We start from the raw sequence: 26,712 nt of genomic DNA, 5'->3' as shown, positions 1-26,712 counted from the left end.
TATGTAATGTTTCCGTCGATTTGTAAGTCATCTACTGGTTGAAAAAAATCATTGAAAAAAATAGTGTAGGCTGCAAATTCACCAGTTAGAATCAGCAATTGTAAGATTTGGTTGTTCACCAACACCTTCCAAGATTGTTTTCAAATTTTTATCTTGTAATCAACTCAAATAAGAATCCAAGTTGCATTACTGTCTGAAGTTATGTCTGGATTCCACAAACCACTTCATCTAATGATACAACATCTAATAATACAAACTTTACCAGTGCGTAATCAGTTTTTTGAGAGTCATAACTCGTGAATTATCATCAATGATAATTATGAGAGTCATAACTCGTGAATTATCATCAATGATAATTATAAGGTATAAGTCATGTCTAAAAAAATTGCTTATTTCTACAAGAAGTGGTGACTAGTCATATTTTATGCCTGTTCAAAGTTGCAAATGCACCCTTCAAGGGTGCAAGTGAACTGAGTATCCTTGTACTTTTCCAACCATTAACACTCATGTGATGTGCGCCTGATATTATGGGTGTTGTACGAATGTTGACATTTTAACTGTGCTAGATTGAAAGTTTGCTCGCTGGTTTGCAGTGATCAATTCAAACTCATGACAAGTTGAGAATAGGTTTGTTTGAAAGCTTTGAAAGGACACAATTGGTAAGCACCAAATTCGTGGTTGAACTTGTTTGATATTTCTCAATCATGAGTACAATTGGGAATTGTCAATCATACTCATGATATTGTTTGTGTGTGTGTGTTGAAAACCTGAAAACTTCATCGGAGTTTGAGACTTATGAGCTTATTGAAGTCAATTACGTGGCTGCTTATTTCTATCTTGACTCGATTCCCGAAAAGCAAAGGTTTTGGACATAATGCACCGGTGTCATAATGAATATTTGTTTAATACTTTTGGTTTATATATCCATTGATGAATGCTAACAGTACAAATAAGATATAAACCGAAGAAGATTGGTTGTTTGATCTCGACTGAAAAGAAACATATCAATCAAAAGAAGATGAGTTAGTTTTATTCATAAGATAGAGAGTTAAAGGTTATAAATTTACCAGACTAATGCAATATTTTGGATAACTTGGTTGGGACACCAATGGTACTAGTAGTGTGAATGAAAGATAGATTAAGATTGAATAGATTGAAGATATCTAATAAAGTGCGAAATTATAAACCAGTTTCAATGATCATCAAATCCTGAACAGCAAAACATGATAAAATCTGGAATCAATTGTTCGAGAATGGAGAAGCAAAGACTTCCTCATCCATCATCGAAGTGAAGTACTTCCACACATCCTAAAATTGTGAATACGTGGTTTTTTGGGAGTTGTTGATTGTCAGAGAGCCAAAAGTCATGAGTTTTGGCTCTCAAGATCAAAGTAATCAAGTGACTAAAGTTGAACATAGTCAAATTGTTCAAGAACAAAAAGCAATAACTTTCCTCATCCGTCAACATCATCACTTATAATTGTTTGAAAAGTATTGTAATACTTTTCTATTGTTGATTGTTCAAAATTAAAAGGTTATAACTTTTGGCACTCGAAATAAAACATAAACGTTTATAATTAAAGTGAGCGAAGTTAAACACAGATGAGCTAATACAGATTATAGATATTTCTCATGTCAATATGATGATCAGGAGATTAGGAGAAGTTGATCACAGGATGATCATGTAATCAAGAAATTGCACCGGTGAGAAATTGTACCTGATGATATTCTCTCCACTGCATGACTCCACTCAAGTCATCATCAACCACAGTTTCAGAGAATTCAAAAGAATAGAACATTTGTGTAAAATTGCAGAAAAAAAAAATTTAAATATAGGTATGGATGGTATTAATCACCGAGTATTCCAAAACCAAGAGTACAAAAAATTGCAACTGTGATCTTATTGATTCACATATAATGAACAATGTGTTACAACAATAGAGTAATCGATCACACACAACAAGCCAGTGCTCAATACTGTCCTATATCATCTCTTTCATCATTCCCGCCAACCTCATCCTCTTCATATCCATCATCATCGTTGTCTGGAGTCTCATCAGCTGCACCATCACCAATAAAAAACTGCTGTTCTAATATTTCGTCCTGATCCAATGCTTCAGCAGTGAACATAGGTCCTTTGACCATACCCTCCCAGACTTCTACAGAATTCAAAAGGATTTCCTGCCACGATTTTAGTAATGTGTGATCAGATTCTGTGGTAGTATCAGAATATTGCTGTGTTTTGAGTAGAAGAGTGGGAATGTGAGATTGCCAAACCATCCAAGTCCGACATTCTTTCTGGAGAAGATTTTTGTGTAGGACCTTCAACACGGTCATGCTTTCATCATGTAATTTCCGGGATACCAAGTTGCTTTGATGCACTAGCTTGATTGGTTGACTTCGATTTGGACAGAGGGGATCCCAACCTAAAAGACATGTAATCAAATTTTCAAATATGTAAAATCAAAAGAAAATCACATATCAACTTACACCGAGTTGTCATAATACTTAGAGCTCTAAGGTGATTGTAGCTCTGTACAGCGGAGCGCATCATGGCGCAAATCTCGTGAGCGACTCGACGCAGTTCTTCTTGACAACTCCTTTCTGTCAAGAAGGCTTCGATGCCAATTCGAGTAAGTCTGTCATTCACCCAAGGCTCGTTTGGGTGGGTGAGGTTGCCAATATTCCAAAACTCGTCTTCAATCATATAGCCTTTGACCGTTTGAAGAGTAGGTAGTGGTAGGCGCTGCTGCCTATGCGGACAGGCTGTGTTGAACTTCTTGACTTGTCGGATGTAAGCCATATACTTTTGTTGAAAGGCCTTCTGTTTACCTCGCATTAGATCTTTATATCGCTGCTGAGACCGGGTTCCTGAGAGTACCAGTCTAAATAAACAATAAACCAAGAAGGCCACAGGACACCTACCTTGGCGGGGCTCGTCCCAATCACGCTGCAATTCAATGATTCCAACTTTTGCTTCGTAAAGTTTCCCTTTCGCCACTCGGACTCGTACTATTGCACGGGCTTGAGGATCTATCCGATAAGTAGCACGTGTCAAAATCTACTATGCAAACATGTCAACACAGAAGATCTGCTTACCTTTGACTGCAGGATGATTCTTGAACTCATCCCCACCAAGCTCGCACGCGACCTCCTCCATTGCATTCTCAATCAGGAGTATTGAGGATGGTAGATCGTCAAGCTCAGCAACATCACTTGCTGATCTTTGATTACGCCTTTTAGAGCGAATCGCGGTGACTTTGACACTGCACAAAAAGAGAGTAAGTAACAGTCATTTCGTAGGAGGGGAGATGAAGGTAATGATACTCACTGCGCAGAATGTAATTGTTCTTCAAGGTCAATAAGCCGAGCTAAAGTTTTTTCAAGACGAGCAGAAGTATTGTCTGTCGAGAAAGCAAGTAGGCAAGTTCGTTTTCTCTCCCACTGGTCCGCAAAATACTCGCGAGGTTGAGCATTGGGTCCTTGATTGAGTTGAGCTAGGGTTTGCTGTGCAATCCTGATATCTGATTCGTGTTTAGTCAGTTTGTGTGCTGCTGAGCGTGCTGAAACATCAGGGATAGGAATGTATTTCTTTGTCAGACACATAGTTTTGTAAGATGATAGCACAGTGAGACAAACCTGCATTGATCCGACAGAGCTCATTTATATGGAGAGCTAGTAAGTTCAAGGCATCCAGTCGATGTTGTTTGGATGAATAACGGAGATAACTGATGAGCGGTGACAGACGCCGCCATATTTGTTCCAGACCTTCACCATCAGACCTCCCAAATCCCTTCTGAAGCCGTGGATTATACTTCAGTTGACATGAGTATATGTGCACCAAAGCATGCCATGCGCTGGTTCCAACTTTCAGCTGACCATTCGCACGTTCTTGTTGAAACAGATTGTGCTAGAATTTGATCGATCCACGATGAGCTTCAACTACAGGTCAATGGGAAATGAAATATACAAACCTTGATGATACCCTTCTCTAGATTACAACCAATGTCGTATAAGATTCCGACTCGCTTTGGATCACTCTGATCCTCGTTGGTCTTTGAAAGGAAGTTGGCTAACATAGCATGGACAAAATAAGCTCTGACACGCATTAAGCGAGTCAATTGAGAACATCAGTGATCTTCCGTAGTGTAACTTTAAGAGTGTGAGAAGGATATAGTAAGATTACACACTTCTCCCCGCTCTGTACAATATTGACAAAGGACAGGCAGTGGTCGTGCCTACACGCCATTCCTAGCAATCCTGACTCATCAGACCCTTTGAAAGATGAAGCATTGCGTGTGTCGTCAGCGGCGGTGTGTGATGCAGAACACACATCCTAAACAATCATTTTCGAGGCATATCAGCATGAGACAAAAAGAATCATGTGATTGTGAAGTAACACGCACCAATGGCTCTTCGCGTCCCTTATTTCGAACTGATCCAGGTCCAGGTTTCCATTGATCCACAAACTTGGCGTCTAAAAATAAAGACGGGTACGTGATCTCGATATTGCTATATTCTTGGCTTGCTGCAAGGTGTCGCCATTGCTGAAAGTTCCCATCGAAGCAAATGATGAAATCTGGTTCATCTTTTTGATCCTCTACATTGGGCTTGAGGTCTGCAATTGGTGCTGCTGGTCCATAACATCGAGGGCAATTGGCCGCAAGCTGCTCGATTGGAGAGAGGTCCATAGCTTTGACTGAAAGCTCATCCTCCATCCAAATCATATGACGGTAGGCGTCGACCGCGCATGAGAAAGGCTTTCGCCAAAGACGAGGCTAAAGAATATGGTTAATATCTGTGGTACTAGAACATCTTGTGAAATCAGGACTTACCTCGTTTGTGCCTTCGACTAAAATTAGTGGACTGTGAGCATCTAGACCCCTGTCTAAGGAGAGGCAGAACGGTTGGATTGCTGTTGAGGAGAATTTCCATAGTAAGTGATAGTGTCGAAGGACTCGGATAGAGAACGCGGTTGCTGGGTGGGTCGGGGTTCCGCCTATATAACCCATGTTGATTAACCGAACCTGGTCGGGGCAATCACAGAATTTGATCTTCTGCTTCTTGCGAGCTGTATGTTGTAAGACGTATCTGTCAGCCTATATCTAGATATAGAATCTCATAGCGGATAGAGAAGACATGATGAAATGAAACTGTCAATAAAAAATGAAACTTACAAAATATATCAATTAAATCTACAAACCGCCCGGATCCTTCTTTAACCTTACACGAGCACCGGTGAAAATCCGTATTCCACACTTGCTCATCCCACCATTCAGATGTCTTATCTGCACATTGCATGTACGCTACAAACATAGGTCGCAAGACAATTTTCCATTGCTCATATTCTCGAAGTCGTCGAATGTGATAATCATCGCTGGAGACATGTTGAGTGAAGTTTTGGGGAGGCGCGTTTGGCTGTTCATCAGGATTGGGATGAGGATCGATGTTGAGTGGAGGTGGTTGATCTTCTAGACGGAGATCAAGTAGATAGGCGAGGTCCGGAACAGGGTGATCTTGAGCCGGGGGAACATCTGGTACAGGTGGTTGTAAGGCTGTGTGAAGTGCGTTGATCTTTGGTTGCTGCCATTCTTCGTCAAGCTTGTCCATCTCAGCCTGTTGCTGGGCGGAACGGCTCATTTTCTTACGAGGTTTCTTCTTTGCTGGCTTTGAATAGAGTCCTTGGATGTCAGTAGAGTCGGCCATAGTTTTCGGAGTTGGAGTGATTGAGAGAGTTTAGAAGTGGGGAACAAGGATAGATCGAGATGATATGAATAATGACAAGGTCACTTCTGGATGTGATTGGTCCGGTCGTTATTTGTTGAGCTGCGTAGTGTGGTTGGTCCAATCGGTGTTGAGCTGCATAGTGTGAAAATGTAGATCTCTTTGTTTTTGTTTTAAGCTTTCGATCCGTGTTTCAGTCTTCAGTTGATAGAACAGATAAAGATAATTCCAGTGCGGTTGGTGTCGAGCTGCATAGATTGCATTGATGAATGATATGAATTGAGCTGCATAAAGATCTTTGTTGTACAATGTAACTCTATTTGTTTTAGTTTGAGGCTTTTGATCGGTATTTCAATATTCAGATGATTGCTGGTACGGTCGATCTTGAGATGCATGATGTGTCTTGAGAATTGATAACTCTGTTGGTGGAGTTGGTGTCTTTGAGCGGTGATTCGATTTCATCAATGGAAGGTGAAGAATCGTGATGGATGGATTGGTGGGTAGAATTGATGGGTGGATGGGGAATGGTACATGTGCAGATGTGTCTGATGTCTGACTTTGTTTTGATCACGGACATGTCTGATTTACATACACAGACATGTCTGACTTACATATAGGTGCAGACATGTCTGATGGATGCAGACATGTCTGCTACCTTGCAATTTTTGACTTCATTTGATTGAAAATTCAAAAATTTTCTCAGGTTGATTGTGTGATGATCAAAGGGATCTGAAAAGCATAAAACCCCTTCTCCTTGAGAGAAATGTTGAGAAAAGGTGTAATAGGGGGAGGTCTGATCCGTCTGTTATGTCTGCATGCGCAATAACGGAGGTCCTCCGGCTTCAAGGTTCGTCTATATGTAGGGAGTATGTCGGGGCCGTCGGGTAGCCACAGGTGACCCCCATACATTCATGCTGCTGATCTCGATGAATTCAATTATTTCGACAGTCTGCCGAAATAGCGTCAAAGTCGCTGGTGATAATGATTGATTTTCTGCAATCGAGGTGGGCAACGGTCCATCCACGGCGTCTATGAAGGTGTCGACAGTGAGCCCTTCCCCTTCGATGGTATCCGTGATTCTCCCAATCACACTGTCAAGATCCAGCAGAGGGTCGTGGTACGGAATCATGTGAAAGATTCAACCTTGCTTCAACGGTACCCGGAATTATGTGTAAGTGATGCAGAAGGGTCGCAAGAGCACAAGTGTGGAGAGATAGTTATAAGGACCTCCTTCGAGGGACCCGCTGGACTGACCCAATTTGCCACTCTTCCGCGAAACGCAACACGTGGTGTCGCGGCCTGAAACTCTGCAGCGTGTTGACCACGTCCTCGCGCTTGCCCATTTGGGACATGGTCACTTGAGTTATTGTAATTCGCACCAAGCCAGGCCATCGGTTTTGTTATTTGGGGTTGTTGGCCTCAAACACTTCAATAGCGAAACGGAGGCTTCCTGTGCGAAAACGCGCACTTGCACTGCTCGTGCGATTAAATATGAGTCTTGCTCGTGCCAATTTTCCCCTTTTGGGCATGGTGTGGGAGCACCACCATTGATCCTGCTTTACCGATTCGTTTCACCAGGCGCGGAGTGAATGCCTGCGCTCCTGGGAGCTTCCCCCGTTTGTCTCGAGAACGGGGTTTAGGCCTGGAGGCTTTGATAGGTAAACACCTGGGTGGATTTGACCAGGTTCAATATCGATGGAAGAATGTTACAACTAAGATGGCCACAGAGAAATAATAGACACAGAGGTGGAGACGGTTCTGATTCCATACCTTGGGATCTGGACTCTGACCAGTTGATATTTCCACATTGTGGCTAAAGACGTTACCACTGACCCTCGATGCCTCCTAAGGCAGTACCTCGGGCCAACCTGCGACCAAGTAGCACTGTGTCCTGAACACTTCAGGTGTTGAAATACCTAGCTGAGCTGGATCTAGCTCCCAAACAGTTCATGGTGACGTTCATGTCATCTGCCGATCCCGAAATCGTATATCGCCGACGCCTGATGAAGACTGGCCGGGGTTTTGAACAAACTCGCTCAATCATTACGAATTTTGGAAAACATTCGAAGTCCTGCCCAGAGGGCCGCCGAGACTGGGAGGATCTGATTTTGGAAGAGGTTAATGGTCTGATGTTCCAACTGTGGCGATAGACACTCACCAAGTGTTGATGTCCTATCTAACCCAGGCTTCGGAAATAGTAATTGCTCAGGAATTACCTCGCGGCCATTTCCCAACCGGCGCCTACGTCAGCTCTAATCGCATCACGCCTGACTTTTTTAGTGAGGCATCAGAAGGCCTTCGCGAGGCCCAAGTCAAGACTGGGATGAGATTCCTATACTCACTAATCCATCGGAAGCTAGCCCAAGCCCTGAATCATGCAGACCCCAAGGACCTCGATGACATTGAAGGCGAACAATTGCCTGGCCTATCCCAACCTTCCACCTCGACAACTGCCTCCTTCATTGACGATCTAGCGAGTAGCCCTGGTTTGGACGAAAATGCCGAGGACGCCACGGTGATGTCGATGGAGAATCTGGTTTATGTCAAGGGAACACTCGCAGATCAAGTGTCACACAAGCTCGCAAAGGTGCGCGCCATCATTGCTAGTATCTACGATTTATAGACTGATAACAATCGCCTGCCTCCCAGGTACCCATCATGGTGTGTGCGATGATAGGTCTCACGTGCAACCGCCGTAGCAATGCTCTACCAATGGCGAATGCTTTGATGGGATATGCAGGAGGGATATCTTGCCAAATCAACGAGTGGCTCAACTGCCATGGCATGACCACTTCGAGGAGTAGCACTTTGCAAGCAATGGAACATCTCCGAGTCTTACAAGAAGACCGGATGATGGAGCTGTTCAAATTAAATCACAAGCTCCTGCCCTTACTAATCTATGACAACATTGACATCCATCTGAAGATTCACAATACTCGCATCGAGGCGTCATCAAGACTTTTCCACGGAACCTGGGGGTTCTTTATCGTGGTGCGTAGTTGTTTACAGGCTAAGTGTAGTGAAGAAGTGGCTCGATTATCGACCTTCCTAGACGCGATGGCTAGCGCCGACCGCAAAACGGTCCAGATGTCCTCATTTTGCCCTACTCCTGCGGAAGCGGACCACTGGGTTGCCGTCGTTAAAGCTCAACTGGCAAAAGCTCTTGCCGAACATGTCGGTCAGATTTCTGGGGCGCCAGAACACGCAAATTTGCCAACGTTGGCCACACAACCGCCACCGCTGGACCCAATCAAAATGCATCAGGCTAATATTCATTTCCTGCGCATGATGGACGCACCCGATTCTTCTGATGAAGGGGTTTCGCGCGTAATTGACGAGGTAATCAAACAAATTGGTTTGGATAAGACGAAGTACGCGGAGAGCCTATTAGTCGCTGGCGGAGATGTTGGCTCAAATCAGCTTTTGGAAAGTCTGCGTATGAAAAGGTACCCACCCATTGATTCGGTAGAAGGCATGGAATGGGTCCTCTCCATCTTCGGAGGGGCCCACACCACGTGGAACGTGACCGAAGCGCTGCTAACCCACCATTGGGGTAAATCGGACAATGGCGACGATTCGGGGGCGTGGCGGAGTTTGTTTGCTTTGGGAGGTGAGTACAAGAAACCGGTAGCGTCCCAGGACTTCAATACTATCATGCGTTCAACCCGATTGCTCCACAAAGCGAATCTCGTCCATATCATACGGTTAGTTCCAGTAGCGCCAAGTACCAATGTATCAGGCAAATGAGCAAGGTTAACTGACAGATTGGGCTGACCCCCAGCGAAACCTTGGAGTCAGATTCCACAATCGATCTCACACAACTTCCCAGCTGCCAAAGACTCTTTGATACTATTTGGAATACATACTTTGACGGGAAAGCCCTTGAAAACGCGAGGCAAATGGATGACCCTACACGGTACAACTTGATGTTGAGACTCCGAGACTTCGCCACGGTCGTCGAGGCGCACGAGGCCACACGTGCTGGAGATATAGGCCGACTGATGCTTATGTGGAAAACTTGGGCCGTGATGGCTCAATGGGTGCAGGGACTATCTCATTATGCTAGACATATCCCCCGAATCGTACTCCTCCTGGAATAAGACCTGCCTGCACCGATTGCACATGCTATCAAGCATTCACTTCTGATTCCCTCAAACGGGCAATCGGATCACTGGCTCCCAATAGATGAATATCTTGAAATCAGCATTTTTTATTTGAAGCGGGTCTATAACAACACTGTGAGCGATTAAGTCAAACGCCTCCTCACTTTTGTCATCCTCGCAGATCATGACACGCTGTGACTCATTCATGTGCGTACACCCAGGGTCATGGAACGGATATCAGAAGGCTCATTGAGCGTCTTTCCAACATTATCCCTTTGGTATGCTTCGAATCAACTTGAATGCATTGCGATAGTAGCTGACATGATGGTTATGCCGTGACCCAGCTCTGAAAACTCATGCAGCTGTTCAAAATTCACTCCGGTCACACCTTGATATTCCAAAACAACCACAACGCCATCTCAGTCCCCTCGCTTTTGGCATTCCTCGCTTATGCCAAAGAGCATTTGGGCAAAACACGGGCCAGACGCCCATCTCCAGCCGTTACCAACGTATGGAAGGCCGGTCAGCGGAACATGCTGAAGCTTATTCGCGCGGACCTAGTCGCGGGTCGAAAATCCCGATTTCGCTGGGGTGCTGCTGACGTGTTGTCAGCGTGGGACTGTCAAAGTGCGGAATATCCTGGAGAGGAGTGAAATATTGTACATATTAATCATCATTAGCGCACATGATGAATATACACCATGGAATGAACAGCGAACATGACCAACCTGTGATACGCGCTTGTTAGCACGATCTGGGTCAGCTTGAGACCCTCCTGAACGTTTCCGCCGCTTATCAGACGTGGCAGAAGCTTGCGCCTCTTTCTGCTGGGCACGCAAGTGAGCCTTTTCAAGGGCCACTTGCGCCTTCAAAGCGGCTCGAGCCTCCTCGGCTTGAGCCTTCTCCTCTAGCTTCCGCGCGAGGTTGGCAGCCTTCTCATTAGCCTTATCCAGCGCGAGTTGCTGTCTCTCGAGCAGCCTGGCCTCTTTGGTGGCCAGTTTTTCGGCGTCGGCACGGCGCTTTGACAGAAGAGCTCCTTCGACTGACTGAACAGGCTTTGTTGGAGGGCGTGAGACCGCTTTCCTTCGCGCAGCCGCTTGCGAGATGGCCACCGTCGCAGAATCGTTGTCCTTCCACTCTGTCAAGGCTGCAAAGAGGCAGTTGTATTGGCCTTTGATGGCCTCGCTGGCTAGTACCACACCGAAATCATGTGGTTCACGCAGTAAATCCACGTTCTTGGCTAGGTCCCATGCCAGATCTCGTCCGAAGTAATCGTCGGGGCCTAGGTGACAAGGCTGAGTGTAGCGTGTGTGCCAGAAGGCCGCGAAAGCGCGTTCCAAACGCGTGACTAGTCTTTCAAGTATGGGACACTCCAAAATGGGGTCATCAGGACCGCAGAGCATCGCGACGTGAGGTAAGTCAACTACCGGAGGCAGTGGGGTATTGGGGAGTGTTGCAATTAGGTTGAGAAGCTGGAGTTCATCCATGTCAAGGGCCGCTTGAAAGTTCGCGTTGGTGAGACAGGGTTGTGCGAGCCATAGCGCTTCCGCGTCATCCGGTTTACAGTTTGAGCAGTCACAGGCAGCCATTCCAGCCGCCCGTTGACGAGTAACTTCTGCAGTTACAACCAACGAATCACCGTGTAAGGGGATGTAGCCGTGCCTGTGTCAAACACCATGTCAACAGGCATTCGTTACTTGTAGAAATTCCAACTAACACTTACTCCAGATCCACAGCCAGAGCCACTCGCAGGCAGACCGGTGTCAGAGCGAGGGCGTCCATTTGGTCATCATCACTCATTACTGAACAATCATCGAAATCCTCAATGGCGTTCTTGCCGTTGGCTCGACAATGTTCGACCAAAAGAAAACCAAGGCCACGTGTTCCATCGCGACCGCAACATCCAGACATCTGGATAAAGTTGCAGGGATCTTGTCGTCCCACAATAACAACACGGCGTACGCGATGCCAGTTCTGGCCTAGGCCAAGGGAGAGCGTGCAGCAAATAACTTGCAGATTTCCATTCACAAATGCCTCCACTGCGGAAAGTTTCGCGTTATCCCCGGTGGTGGCGTGGTAACGGCGTGCAAAATGAGATTCACCGTTGCTAGTTTCAAAAGGTTGACCTCGGGCATGATTAATGAGCTGTAAGTAATCCAGAGTTGCATTTTGAGTACCCGAATAAATCAGAGTTGGAGGTACAGAAGATGTTGGAGTGAAAGTATGATGACTGAATAGATTCTTTAATGATGCTTTCAGGGGTCGCTTGAACGTTCTTCGTATCAGACGCAATTCGGGACGGCTTAGTTCAGCGCGTACAAAACGTATATCTTGTGAATCCAACTTAAGGTTCACAATAATCGCATGAATTGCTTGAGGAGTACAAGTCGCGGACATTAATAACAGAGGTACCTTGTCGGAGGCCAGGAAACGCCGGGCTAGTTGTCCATAGGAGGGTCTGAAGGCTCCGCCGTCGTGAACTCTTGTCCAGCTTGCCAACCTTTTAGCTTGGCCGGACTCGACCAGCCCCCAGGTATATACCATGTGGGCTTCGTCGACCACGTTGAGCACCAACCTGCTCTGAAAATTTGGATCCGCCCACAATCGATCGAAAACATCACTCGTTAACGCAATCTCTGGGCTCTACCACCGGTTAAACATCCAAAAAACATGTCAGTATCTTGGACATCAAGACCACGGCGAGTCGATTGTATATACCACATAGACAAAAGTATATTTCCCTTTGAGTATCACATCGGAGGTCTCCCGGGTGCAGTTGGGTCCAGTTAAGTTGACACCATTCAACTGCACACTTTCTTTCTCGCTGACCTGTTACACCAACATGTAGGCGTGGTCAGTGATATGATTACAGTGACCAATCCATCGGCACTGACTTGATCGTCTCCTAGAGCATCCAATGGGTTGATGCTCAGGATAATTGGCGCATAGCCCTCGTCGTATGCCAGATAAAGCAATTCGGGGACACGGCTCTTTTCGAAACCGGTACCAGCCAAGAGGAAGGTGTTTCTTCCATTGATCAGGTGCACCACGGCCTCGATTTGCTGAGCTCGCGCGGGGTAAAGATATTTCGAAAGGAATAGCTCGCCAATGATTTCGGCTTGGCGCTCTTCACTGACACCAGTCAGTTCGTTCCGCAGTTTTGGCCGTGCAGTGATTGATTTGGCCATACGCAGCGCTAGATTTTCGGCATTGGCCGCGGAAATACTCCTACGCAGCATTCTGGTTGGACGGTGGGCAAGCAGTGAACAAATATTGTGGTACGACAAGGGTGGAGCTATGAGGTGGTGGATTTTGTGTACTTGGCGAGATCTGCTCAATCACAAAATGCAGTTTGTCATTCTGGTTTTGTCCATTTCGTCCATGATACAGGCCTCTTGGACGCCGCAGTCACTCTTGAGTCATGTACGGCCCCGGTGATAGCGCCAAGTGAATTTGAGCTCATGCTGTTCTCAGTTTTAGGGCCGATGAGCCATGTAGAGTGCCAAATGATAGACAGCAGGGGTGCGCCCAATTTTTATTATACGCTCACCGCGCGTTGATAATGAAACAGAGAGTGCAGGTGCGACAGGAGATTTTGGGCAAAAGCCCTCCCTGATCTCACGCTTGAATATTGGGATTAGGCGTAAGTCCCTCGCTGGCGCTCGGAGGTACGTGGTACCTGTACCGACGGGGCCACGCGAGTTGGACTTAGTTAAGTTTGTGCTTGGCGGTATATTCCGGTCGCCGCATGGGTGCGAATAGCCTTCAATTTCAAATTGCATATGCGTCTAAAATCACATGCAACTTGATGTCAATTCCATGATAACCTTACATGGTATCATGATCCTGATCATTAATGACGTTCTTTGTAGTCTTCAATATGTTCTCGCTAAACAAAATGCAATTCAAAAAAGAATCCCAATAAATCATTCGACTTTACCATTACGATAACATCACCTTCTTGCCTTCCTTGGTAGCTCTGATCAAACTCATTCGATATGATCTCTTTTCTCTCTCCAAAACCCGAACTTGAGTCTTTCTCATAAGAAAGTTTAAGTGGTAGCTTAAGATAATTTATCCGTTACAGTTGCACTGACACTATAAAGAATAATCAAGGTTCACATTGATTTTATGTAATCTGACTGGCCCCAAAAAGTTATTAACCCGAGTATTTTCCATATCTCAAGCTTCGCTAATTATTTATCTCGCTCTCACAAGTTGGATCCGCGGATAGCTTAAAGAATTTTTTTCTTTAATGGCTATGGAAACATTAAAATAACCCTTGGATCGGTTTCCTAAAAGGCTACACCTAAGCTCGTCGCACGAGCAACCAAGCTGATCGTCACCGAAGATCCGCGGCAGCTTTGACCCAAGAAATCAATTCAAATAGAATATCGTTGGTTAACTGACTTCGCAGCGCAGTTTGGGTTATTGGTATTGAATCCCTCAATGAAAGAAATGTTCAGTGCAGTCTTAAAATGATCTACCTTGACTTTCCGCTTTGATAAGTTCCATAATCATTTCATCAAGTTCAAACCTTTCTCTTTTCTATATATGAAATGAGAACTTCGAGAATGATTCAAGTACTCGTATAAACATTCACATTGTTCCTAAATATATCGTAGTTTTGTGATCAATCTATCGTTTCTCTTTGACTTCAAAGCTTTAAATTCTTTTCATCGCATAAGTTTGTATCTTCAAATTACTTGTTTTTTCTGAGCGGAAGTTATCGATATAAGAACTTCTTCTTATTGCCTTTTTCATCGTACTTCATTGAGTGTTTCAAGTTAATAGAGTCTATTAGAAAGTTACAATTTTCCTGTCTTCAAGCAACCTCTTATTTCCTCATCCGGTTTCAAAAACTTACATCATGACATCTCCCTCACCCTTCAAATGTAGTTCAATAGATTATGAATCTGTAGTAGACCCAGCTAGCTGTGTTGAAGATTTAGAAGAGTATGATACGTCCACTGAATTACCTGTGATTAGACCTTCCAAGCTTTTAGTTGGAACTACTCTCCTCTCATCGCCTACAGGTTCTTTATTCAACGAAAAATACTCAATGTGTCCGCGTAAGTTTTTTTCTATTCTTTGCACTTCAATCAACCACGACCAATATTAATTCTCTTGCAATCTTTGCAAAAATGCATGATACGATAGTTGATAAAGCTACAGGGGAAGCTTACCAAGAAATCACTCGTACTACTAGTAGTACCAGCACCAGCACCAGCACCAGCACTCGAACTAGGACTACTCGGTCTCGATCTGCTACTACATCTTCTTGGTCTTCAGACTCGACCGAGCTCTCAAGTATAGCCCCATTATCGGAAACGAATTTTCCATCATCCATGCCAAGGATAGCATTCGCAGATTGGCAAAAGTTTGGCATCGAATTCTATACACCTAAACCACAAAAAATCAATCCATCAAATATGTATTATGAATATCATTCAGTTAGTTCTACTAGGGTTTCAACTAGACCACGTCAAGGTAGATCAAAATCACATCCTATAAGTACAACTCAAAACTTACAATCTGAAAAATCTCAATCTTATTCTATATTTGAATCAAAAGAAGAAGAAGAAGAAGAATCGAATTCGAAACCTAAACTTTTATTAAGAAGAGCAACACTTGAAGGTTATTATTGTCCAGAACTTTAAAGCAAAAAACAAAATCACAGAAATTTTTTTACAATTCTTTTTTTTTCTTCATACATTTTCTGTAGAGCTTTGAACCTACATTCATTACAATTTTTCTTTTCCTTCTCATAGAAATTTGTTGGTTTATGACTGACTTTTTTCATTTAACAAAATCATTTGGATCGAGTCGTCTTTTTGTATGTTTCTTTACTCAATCACATTCACATAAACTTAAAGCAAGAAACATCGATTTTCTCCTTCGTTCTTTGTTTTCACTACATTATATAAAGTCAAAGATTTCGATTCGAGCTTTGAAAGCCATTTTTCAATTCAAGCTTTGAAAGCAATTTCATTATACGTTTAAACATTGTACTATCAGTCTCTTTGTATCTTTCGCATCATCAGTTCTTTCTTTGTTTGTTTGTTTGTTTAATAATTCCTCAAACCACCATATGATATCACATATGTTGATTTTTTTTAGAAATGTAGTATGTAATCATTTTGGATTTATCTATCAACACCATAATGGCGTGTTTACTGTTTTTTTCTTTCTTTGTAATAATTTTTTTGTATTAAATATCTGCATAACCCATGAATCATAGATTTTTCCTTTTTTGAAAAACTTGTGGAATTTGCAATTTGGTTGACTAGAACTATCCAATAAAAGTTGAGAGACTTTTTGCGAGCGAAAAAAAATATAGAGTGAATTATTTTTGATCACAACCAAATTGAATTTTCCTTTGATTAAACTACAATCATTTGATTATATGTTGGACATTGAGAAAAAAATTAACCAAGTTTTTTACTAAATTAGAAAAGGTTAAAAACTATGTACCGTCCTTGCTGTATATCAATCCAGTTCAAAAACCAAACTTTGAACTTGTTTCATTTCTTCTCAATGTCCAACATATAATCCAATAATTGTATCACTGTTAATCAAACAAAAAAACCCAGAAAATCCAAAAACAATAGACCAAATCAAATCAATGATACAAGTTTAACGCACTTATTCTAATAATCAAACTCAAGAAAAACCACAAAGTAGATGTAATCAAAAGTATGTAATCAGAAAGAAAAATCATTCAAGTGGCTATAAATATTCAAGAAAAAAAATAACAAGATAAAAGAAGATTATAAAGAAAACTTGAGTATAGATTAGTTGATTAGATCGGATATACTATTGGAAAGAAGTCGACAATGATAGTTTTTTCTGGATGTCCAAAGTGATAGGATCTATACCTATTGACCACATCAAGATGTCACACAGATAATCGTGATATGTCATATATGAATCAGAATAGATTCATCACGAATAGTTTTATCTGAATCGACATTATATCCTACAAGAAACCATATAATCAGCCAAACCAAGACCAATAAACCAAATTCACATACATACCCAATAAAATCCTAACTAATCAAACCACAAAACTTTCACCAATTCTTTTTCAATCATAACCCAATCCTCAATTTAACATCTCGAAGAATTCATTCGATTTCTCATCAATGCTTTTCTTCTAGCTGCAACAAATTCTTTTTGATATTTAGTCACTTCTTCTGCTTTTCGTTTACTTGTTCCATTCTGAAATGCTGTGACTGTTTTGGTGGGTTCAACTCCTGCTGAGATCGGAATCGATTCGAGTCTTTGTCGTATAGATTTCAATCGACTTGAACTTCTGGGTTCAGGATTGATAGATGATCGAAGTTGTCGAGTAGGGGCCACTGATTTCGAAGCATAAGCTAAATCTATTGGAGTTGGATGTTTTGGATGTTTTGATGCAATCAAAGTTTCTCTTGTAAAATTCGTCTTCTCTGCGTAAGTTTGATCAATGCTACTCCTTGAATTTTCCACCCGCTGGATGCTGTTGGGAGCTTTAAACAGTTGGTCGACATGATTAGACGTAGGATTGACTCGTGTAGATTCAGAATCTATGGCTATCGTCTTCTTGGTGGGTATAATAATGCTGCCTTCATCTGATGTGACCCGGCTGCGCTCACTCGTCGGTTTCTCTATCAACTGAACGCCACAGGAAAGTCTCAGTGATGTTAAGTGGTCTGAAGGTGAGTCACGTATTGGTTGATTGCTCTTCATCGGGTTCAAGGTGGGCATAGTAGTATTGGCTCTACCTGACGGGAATCTACACAGCTCCTTAGTCTGTTTCTCTACTGACTGAAAGCTATATGAAGTTTTAAGTGATTGTAAGTTGTTTGAAGGCGAGTTCCGAGCACGAGTCATTTGATCAACCTTCATCGAATTCATGCTGGGCATAGTAGTCCTGGCTCGACCTGGCGGAACCCTGCTCAGATCCTTTGCTGGTTTCTCTTTCAAATGAACGCTACTGGAAGCTCCAAGTGATGACAATTTCTCTGAGGGTGAGTCACGAGTTGATTGGTCAGTCGTTTTCGTATTCTTGGTGGGTATAATAACATTGCTTTGATCTGATGTGGCCCGGCTGCGCTCATTGGACGGCTTCTCTATCAACGGAACGCTACGGGAAAATCTCGGTGATGCCAAGTTGTCCGAAGGTGAGTCACGTATTGATTGATTGCTCTTCATCGGGTTCAAGGTGGGCATAGTAGTATTTGCTCTACCTGATGGGAACCTGCGCAGATCCTTAGTCTGTTTCTCTACTGACTGAAAGCTATATGAAGTTTTAAGTGATTGTAAGTTGTCTGAAGGCGAGTTCCGAGCACGAGTTATTTGATTATTCTTCATCGAATTCATGCTGGGCATAGTAGTACTGGCTCTACCTGGCGGAACCCTGCTCAGATCCCTCGTCGGTTTCTCTATCAACTGAAAGCTGCGAGAAGCTCTAAGTGACGGTAATTTGTCCGAGGGCGAGTCACGAGTTGATGGGTTGAGCGTCATCGTATTCTTGTTGGGTATAGTAAGATTGCCTTCATCTGACGCAAACCTGTTCATCTTTCTCTTCGGTTCTTCTATCAGCTGAACACTACTGAGAGTTCCAAGTGACGGTGATTTTTCTGAGGGCGAGTCACGAGTTGATGGGTATATCGTCATCGTATCCTTGGTGGGTATAGTAAGATTACCTTCATACGACGTAAACCTGCTCATTCTTCTCCTCGGTTCTTCTATCAACTGACCACTACTAGAAGCTCTAAGTGACGGTAATTTGTCTGAGGGAGAGTGACGAGTTGATGGGTATATCGTCATCGCATTCTGGTTGGGTATATTAAGATTACCTTCATCTGACATAAATCTGCTAATCCTTCTCGTCGGTTGAACATTACTAGAACTTGCAAGTGACGGTAGTTTGTCTACCGCTGTATCATGAATTGATGAAATGATTTCCACCTTATCTTTCGGATCATCAATCTCAGCAAACGGTCTTAAATCATAAATCCTTCTTTCGTTTCCTTCCCCTTCTCCGTTTCTTGAAAAACTTCGATCCTCAATGTAAACAAACCCTTCTTGAAATGATTCGGTTGTTTGAATTGCACTAGTAACATCTTGTTGGTTTCCATTATTTGGTTTATTCTTTCTTTTAATTCTGGTTGATCTTCTTATAATCGGTATTCTTACAATTCCACGAGCAAATTCAGATGCTTGTTTTTCAGCTATGAATTTTCGAAATAATACATTTTCTCTTAGTTTTTTTTTCTTTTTTCTTTTCTGTTCTGATTACGTAGTATCAATGTAAAGCACGTACCGATACTTGAATCATCAGATTGGATTCGAAGTCTCATTTGTAACTCTAATTGAGCAGCCGCCAAAAACATCAAACCTTTTGGATCTGATTTTAATTGATGATTCAATGAACCCATTAGATTTTCTTGATTAAGAATTGGTATCCTAAATGGTAATTCTGCTTTAAATTTAAATTTCTTCTTGGGTAATTCATTTACAATCCTTAAACATAATTGTTTAAGTTTTGGTTTGATATCATGATGATCTTTCTTTAAGTTTGAATTCAAATTAGGAGGAATAGCCCAAATCCAACGACATCCACCTAATGAAAACACAGGAAAGTTTAAACTACTAATCCTTCTCTTATCTGCAGCTTGATCTTCTTCAAATCTCTTCAAGATCTCATCACTAATTTCAATATAAATTTTTAAATTTCCATCTATTCCTTCTGCCCAAATTGAAGAAGTTTGATGATCATGATTGATAGTAGTTTCACCAAATGAATGTTTAGATAAGAATCGAATGAATTGTAGGTTTCCTGTTCTGATGGGATTTGATGGATTTAAGATTGAGGTAGATGGTTCGGTTTGTTGTAGATAAGTTTGACATGCTGACCAGATCCATGGTTGAACTTGTTCCATTGATCGATGCTTTATTTTCGTTGTTCCATTGATCGATCGATTCTTTATTTTCGTTGTTCCATCTTGAATTGAACTGAACTTGAACTTGATGGAACAACCACTCGAAGTGAACCTGAGATCGGGTAACCATTCCATTGGATTGTACCGAACCCGCTCATGGTTTTTCAAATTAAACATCAAAGGAAGCTCAGCCGGCACTATCCAATTCAACTTCATCAAGACCTACCAAGACCATTCACCTCCTCAACTACACTCAAACTAAACCACGAAACAACCAATGTCACACTTTCCCAAAGCACAACGTTTCCCAATTGAAAAACGTAAAGTTTCAAATCTCTAAACACTCATCAAAATCATTCAAAAACAAAGCACTCATTCAAAACATATAAACACTTTACATACAAATAACAGCTTCAGATGTACCTGGTCCAGGTTTATATAATCCTAAATTACATGATCCCAATGATGATCCTTGGAGAAAAGGTCCATTAGAAATCTTTAAAGCTCCTAGATCTAAACCACACGATGGAGGTCCTGGTACGTGATTTGACATTCACTCTTTCTTTTGGAGACTAATTTAACTTGATTAAATCATACAACACGCGATTTTGGAACAAAGATACATTTGGGCTATATAACACTGAAGAACTAGAAGTTCCAAGACCTAGAACAAGAGCAATTTCAACCATGGCAACTCCATCAAAACATGCCAATGAATTATTAAGATTAGAATCTAAATTATTTCAATACGAATCACAAATCGAAAGTTTAAACCAATCATTAAAGATATCAGAAACGACTGTAAAGGAAACTAGAAAAGCATTAAACCGATCAGATCTAGAACAAAAAGAGATGGAAAACGAATTAGAAAGATTAAGGAAACAGATCTCAGGACTTACAGGAATTCAAAAGAAATTAATCGATTTAGAAAATGAATATAGGAAAAGTAAAGAGAGAAGAGAAAGTGAGATTGGAAAGTTGAAGTTTGAATTAAGAAGTTTAGAAGATAAATCTTTGAAGGAACGAAATGAGTTTCAAATCGATTTAGAAAATGCTAAGAGGTCTAGTGGTGAAGGATTAGGAAAGGTAAAGGAAAGTTTTGATAGATTGAATCAACATTATATTCATTATCTTCCTACTTTACTTCAACAATTTCGAGAGATTGAAGATACATTGAAAACTGAAAGGAAATTCAACACAACAGATTTGATTAGGGTTAGAAAACGATTAGGAGATCGGGTTGCACAGGTTGATGAGTTGGCAGGATTAGTAAATGAACTTGAATGGAGAGAAGAAGAGTTAGTAGAAGTAGTTGAAAAACTTCTCGAAGTAGAAGAATCAGCAAGAGAAGAAGCAGAAGAGGAGAGTAGGTCACTTGGGATGGAAATTGATCGATTAAGAGATGAACTTCATCAACTGAATCAGTTACATGAAACTCAACTTAAGCTTTGGGAAAAGATCGAGCTCGAATCAAAGACGGAACTTCAATGCGCTCAAGAAACAATCGTGATGAATGAAACTCAATTAACGGATAGTCGATTAACTGCTACTGCTCTCGAATCTACACTTTCAGAAGTCTTGAAAGCTTATGAAGAATTATCAAAAACGTATCAGAACACAAACAGTGAATTGAGTAAGGCAAACGAAGAAATCAAGACAAAGGATTGTAAGTTGGCAGAATTGAATGATGAGTTGACAGGAACAAATTTGCAAATAGTCCAATTGAACAAAGAAATGGATGATTTACGTGACATGCATGCAAATCTGGTTGAAGAATGGGGTACTGAACGGAATCACTTACAAAGTAGAGCTGAAGAAGCTGGGAAAGAGGCTTTGAAGGAAAAAGAAGCCAAGAGGAAAGCTTGTTCGGAATTAATGGTTTCAAGACAAGCAGAGGCGGCTGCGAGAGGTGAATTACAACAGTTGAGTGATCTACTTCTAATTTCATCATATTTCAAATGAAACCAAACTAAGCCCAAGAAAAAATCGTACTCTAGGTTGGAAGATGTTCAACTGAGATTAGAAGCAGTAGAAAAAGAAAAATGTCAATTGATCAAGATTAATGATTTTCTTTCACGTCAATCCTCTTTGAATGCTGAAGAAGCAGATAAACTGGCTTCATTAAATGCTGAACTTGTTAGTCATCAAAACCCATCTCAAAGACTTAAAGTCTTGGATCGAATTCGAAGAGAAGGAAAAGAAGAAAGAGCCGTAAGTTGAATGATCAACCTGCCAACTTGAGCTTCTCTTATCATCAAACTTTCAAATCACAATTTGACATGATTCTTCTCTTTTTTGGGTTTTTTAGAATTTAGCACATCTTCAAAATGATCTTTGGGCAGCAAGAGCCGAAATCGAAAGTTTGAAAGAAGAATTATCATCGTATCAATCCATCAGTCCGATCCCAACAACTTCAAAAAAGAAACCATCCTTGGGATTAATGCCACCTAAATCACCGAGTCAACAATTAGTAGGACTTTCAAGAGTCAGTAGACCAGCTTTAAGTGAAGTCACGATTCATAGTAGTCATCATTCTCCACCACCGGTTCCTAAAGTTCAAGTACCTAGTTCTAGAAGTGCTATTAGTTCTTTACCAATCAAGATTGCTTCTAGAGTTGGAATGAAGAAGAAAGTGATTGATCAGAGTCATAGTAATAGTAATAAACCTAATTCTAGTAGGGTAAGAACTACAGGGACTGCGATTGTAGAAGAACCGGCGGCTGAGATGAGTTTAGGAGCTATTAAGATGCAAGGTAGAATGACTCTAGATGAATTAAGATGATCATTTTGACTTCTTTTGACTTTTTTTTTCTTTTACTTATTACCTTTGCTGATTGAATTATGATTGTTTGATGATCATTTCTGGGTGTATCTTTTGATTTGTCTGTTTTTCTATCAATCTTTTTAGGAATTGTTGTTAGGAGAGTAGAACTTATCTTTTGCATTCTTTTTTTTTCTCAGCTTTGGTTAAAAACTTTTCTTGAATAAAGTGATCAATAAACTTTTGTGGATTTTTTTTCCCTTTTTTTCTTCATGAGGATTGGATATATATGTGTTTTGGGGAGTAAGATCTTTGTATTCTTATTTGGTTAATCTTTTCAAGGGTTTTTTTTGAAACAGTTTAAGAATGTGTGAATCTTTTCTGGAGATATGTAATGAATTTTTAAGGTAAGATTGTCTTGATTCAATTGATTCCACAATTGTTTCAGGAATCTGAAGGAGGCTCCTGGAAAGCTCAACAAGGGTGATCATTTCCTGCTTCAGCCAGGTATCTAGATTGGATATGAATATGAAGTTTGAATGTGAGCAGTAGCTGAAAGTTAAACTGCCTAATTATGAATTATACTTCTTACTTTTGAGGAAGTAGTATGAAAATGCTTGAGAGGAATCATACCGATAATTGCAAACAAAATCATAATTCAATCATTCAGAGTTTCATCTTGTAGACACTTGAGATGAATCTCATCCTGTGGTTTATGTCTATTTGGTAATCCATGAATGATCTATCAATCAACCAATGTGAAACATACTCATGTAATCTGAAGACTGCCTGATGAACCCAATAGGCATCATTTGGTTAACCTTGAACATATAAATTTGCATAGTAACCTTAGGCTTTAACCTCTATTCCTATTGAATGTGTTTTTTTGTAACTGTGACAAATTTTGCTGTTTTTTAAATATAGTATCAGATCTTCACCCAAACATCTTCTTTCCAAACTTTTCACAATGGACAACTACATCTAACAACATGATTTGTAAGGATCTGCTTGTACTTATCCATCACTGTTTGGAATTGTGGAAGTCTTCCTGCAGGTATTCCAAGTTCAAGCCAATTTCATGAACTACAGTGAGTAGATAAATTAATGAAAATCTATGAAGAAAAATTTGTGGTTCAATTGGAATGTTTTTTTGCCACTTAACATGTCCCTTAATCCTCTTGGAGTATTGATATTGCTGGTAAGCAATTTCAAGGACTCAATTTCCTGTGTCAAGAACTCGGCTCTTTTGGAATGCATCTTGTTTTACATGATGCTTGGATTGAACAGGAAGAACAATTTTCCAAATCAACTGTGGGACATGATCAACTGTTGGATTAGTGATTGCTTTCAAAGTCTTTCTCATTAATGTGACTACATAACTCCATCATTGTTGTACATTGTTTTCTTGTTCCCTTTTTGTATTTCCATTTGTTGATATTACATCATGTATTCCAATATGGAATGTTATGTCACTGATCCTGTGATGTCATACATTGATTCAATTTTTGTTTCCTCTTTATAACCTGATCTCACAACAGTCTGATGTGTTCTTCTTTCCTCATCTGACTGCATCTTCTTACAATCTTACTATAAGATTTGTTTCATTGTTTTTGATCTTACTTATGCTAAGGTGGTTCTGTGTTTGGATTCAGTCCAATAGGTTATGAGCACCTAATCTTGATTTCATCTCAATTTCTTTTTGTTTTGATATGGCATCTACCTCTGCTGAACCATCTGTAAAAGGAAAGGAAGTCCAACCTTCACCATTGATCAGCTCAAAGGATCCATCTACCCCGCCAACCAACTTCAATGACCCATTCTCAGTTGGATCAAAATGGGGACCATTAGCTCTTCCTACATTGTCTGTTGTAGGTTTAATTCTTCTCAAGACCACAGGTGAAAATTCAAACTATGGTAACTAAGAACTAGCAATGTTGGGTTCCATTATTGGTGCACTGCTAGGATGGCTCACATTTTAAATACAGAGCTATGTGACACAGATCAACTGAACTTTAATTGGCTGCAACAGAACAACACAATTTGTCCAGTTCTTCTATGTTATGCTCATCCAAACAACTATGCCGTGATAAGACCTCAAATGGTTGGTGATGTGGCTATGTGGCAAGAGTTGTCTGATCCACATAAAAATGCTTCTATTCTATGGGATTGAAAAATTCTAGTGCTACCAAGCCTGGCTCGCAACGCAAAAAGAAGCGTGGAGCGTGACGCAGCGCTGCGCGCGGCGCTGACGCTTAACTACCCGGGTACCAAAAAAGTTGTGTGCAGTGTATTGCGCTTCAGATTTGGGGTCAAAGTTTGGTCCACTACGCTCCCAGCTACCGGACAGCCTTTTCTGCTATCTTCTTCCAGCTTCTTCCCAACCCTCCTCCAGCCTTCTCCACATCCTTCCACATCATATTAAATACATCAACATCACCACACCACCAAGAAATGTAATCAATCAGAATCAATTCTAATCAATTGGAATCAGTCGGTTGCCTTTTAGAAATTCAATTTCACATATGGAATATTGATCAGCAACTTTCCGTATAGCCTCACCAAACAAACAACAGCTTTCCGAACCACCAATCCGTTCGCTGGAGCCTTATCAATAGGTAGAGTCTTGCACAATCAAGTCAGATTTGAGTCAATTGATTGAGCAACTTCACAGACCACTTTTTGAGCCTTGTAAACTCTCATACATTATTCGATACAATCTTTGATTAGATTCTAATAAAAGAATTTTAACCATTACCATCTCAAGTTCTTGAAATGATCTTGCAAGAGCTGAACTTGAGAAATTAGATGCTCTTGAAATCCATTGACAAACCCCTTTCAATTCATTCTCAGTTTCATCCATCAAAATCACCGAGGTAGCAAATTTTGACCAAAGTCCTTTGATAAGTCGATCTCACCGGTGATCTATTCAACATAGTCATGGTTTGTAGAACTGGTGGAAGTAAGGTCCTGTAAGAGGGTGATAAGAGTAATAGGTAAGCCAATGTAACAAGAAGCCGATCATTGACAGAGGTTGGGAGCAGTCGGTTGCTTATTGATTTCATGTTTTTTCTACTTGTTTACAATTGATTTTTCACTCTTATTTTCTTAACACTCATTCAACCATAGCTTTTGTTTTATATTTCATTACGGTCTTTACAGCTGCTATCGTTCTTTCTGCATTTCTTTCAACTTACATATCAAGAAATTTTAAAAAAATGTTTTTTCCGCCTGCTGCGCTGCAAAACGGTGCGAAAGCACACTACGCTTTCAACTACCAACGTTTGGTAGAAGTCATGCACCACTTACATTAAATCTACTCATCTTGCCCCCCCAAAAAAGAAGTTACGCAGCTCGTTTTAGTGTTTTCTGCGCTGCAAAGCGCTGCGAGCCAGGCTTGGTGCTACAACATTTGATCTCATGCTAAATGGTTGAAGACAATATCAATACACATCTTTCTGACATCTAGAAAGCTTTGACACAATTAGGTCAACTTATTGCTAAACTCAAACTAAGCATGGATGACATAGTATGTGCTGTGATAGGTGCTTCTTTACCTTCTGATTGGAATTCTTCTATCAGCAGTTTGACGAGCAAGAAACCAGTTACTTCTGCTTCTCTTGTATTGGCTCTGCATCATGAAGCTATATGTTGTTGTGATCAAGCAAACACTTTGTCTCATGTTCTAGCCATTACTCCCCATTGGTACCTGTTCCTTGTTCAATCTCTTCATCCAATCAATCTTCTAGAAGAGGTAACAAGCGTCAAACAAATTCTCACCCAAACAATTCAGCTACTAGAAATTTGACGTGTTCTACTTGTCACATATGAGGACACAGTGGACAAGTGTGTAACAAACTAGCTAAGAAGTTCTTTAATCAAATGTTACAGAGTAATCCAAATCTTTCTGCACCAATCCCTTGTCCTGAAGCAAATTTGGTCCAACAAGAGTCTTCATCTCAACCTACACATTCCATTCCCTTGTCTGCTTGGAACTCTGCTCTGGAAATGATTTTTCATCAACCTGTAGGTTCTGATTTCTTGGTAATCACCAAGAATTTTGCTTCAAGTGCGGATATCAGCAAACAACTTTGGATATTGGATTCTGGATGTACTCAGCCATGCCTTCCATGCTTTACTTCTGAAGAACTACTCAAGTCTTTTTGTCCAACAACCCACATGTACTGTCTATTTGTGT

The 26,712-nt window shown here is 41.2% G+C and overlaps 6 protein-coding genes across 6 annotated transcripts; 3 read left to right on the top strand and 3 right to left on the bottom strand.

The window, feature by feature from the left end:
• Positions 1 to 1,971: 1,971 nt before the first annotated feature.
• MELLADRAFT_103129 (uncharacterized protein) lies at positions 1,972 to 5,706 on the bottom strand (the record flags this gene model as incomplete). Its single annotated transcript, XM_007405917.1, has 4 exons — positions 1,972 to 2,426; positions 3,100 to 3,266; positions 3,332 to 3,563; positions 5,178 to 5,706. The coding sequence occupies 4 exons, from the start codon at positions 5,704 to 5,706 to the stop codon at positions 1,972 to 1,974; spliced, it is 1,383 nt and encodes a 460-aa protein (XP_007405979.1).
• Positions 5,707 to 7,891: 2,185 nt separating this feature from the next.
• MELLADRAFT_60250 (uncharacterized protein) lies at positions 7,892 to 9,471 on the top strand (the record flags this gene model as incomplete). The annotated part of the gene is made up of 3 exons (XM_007406163.1): positions 7,892 to 8,311; positions 8,348 to 8,385; positions 8,424 to 9,471. 3 exons carry the CDS (start codon positions 7,892 to 7,894, stop codon positions 9,469 to 9,471), a joined length of 1,506 nt encoding a protein of 501 aa, XP_007406225.1.
• A 646-nt stretch (positions 9,472 to 10,117) lies between these two features.
• On the bottom strand, positions 10,118 to 11,416 carry MELLADRAFT_103127 (uncharacterized protein; the record flags this gene model as incomplete). The annotated part of the gene is made up of 3 exons (XM_007405916.1): positions 10,118 to 10,215; positions 10,385 to 10,466; positions 10,556 to 11,416. The coding sequence occupies 3 exons, from the start codon at positions 11,414 to 11,416 to the stop codon at positions 10,118 to 10,120; spliced, it is 1,041 nt and encodes a 346-aa protein (XP_007405978.1).
• A 2,935-nt stretch (positions 11,417 to 14,351) lies between these two features.
• On the top strand, positions 14,352 to 16,117 carry MELLADRAFT_115450 (uncharacterized protein; the record flags this gene model as incomplete). Its single annotated transcript, XM_007406164.1, has 2 exons — positions 14,352 to 14,899; positions 14,988 to 16,117. The coding sequence occupies 2 exons, from the start codon at positions 14,698 to 14,700 to the stop codon at positions 15,485 to 15,487; spliced, it is 702 nt and encodes a 233-aa protein (XP_007406226.1).
• Positions 16,118 to 16,937: 820 nt separating this feature from the next.
• Positions 16,938 to 19,756, bottom strand: MELLADRAFT_103125 (uncharacterized protein; the record flags this gene model as incomplete). The annotated part of the gene is made up of 2 exons (XM_007405915.1): positions 16,938 to 19,045; positions 19,138 to 19,756. The coding sequence occupies 2 exons, from the start codon at positions 19,754 to 19,756 to the stop codon at positions 16,938 to 16,940; spliced, it is 2,727 nt and encodes a 908-aa protein (XP_007405977.1).
• A 226-nt stretch (positions 19,757 to 19,982) lies between these two features.
• On the top strand, positions 19,983 to 22,780 carry MELLADRAFT_115449 (uncharacterized protein; the record flags this gene model as incomplete). Its single annotated transcript, XM_007406165.1, has 6 exons — positions 19,983 to 20,076; positions 20,168 to 20,293; positions 20,376 to 21,422; positions 21,474 to 21,678; positions 21,754 to 21,967; positions 22,065 to 22,780. 6 exons carry the CDS (start codon positions 20,034 to 20,036, stop codon positions 22,536 to 22,538), a joined length of 2,109 nt encoding a protein of 702 aa, XP_007406227.1.
• Between the last annotated feature and the right edge of the window lie 3,932 nt (positions 22,781 to 26,712).

The sequence above is a fragment of the Melampsora larici-populina genome (genome assembly GCF_000204055.1).
Source record: "Melampsora larici-populina 98AG31 unplaced genomic scaffold MELLAscaffold_5, whole genome shotgun sequence".
In the NCBI taxonomy this organism is placed as follows: Eukaryota; Fungi; Basidiomycota; class Pucciniomycetes; order Pucciniales; family Melampsoraceae; genus Melampsora; species Melampsora laricis-populina.
This window is presented reverse-complemented; position numbering and strand designations above follow the sequence as displayed.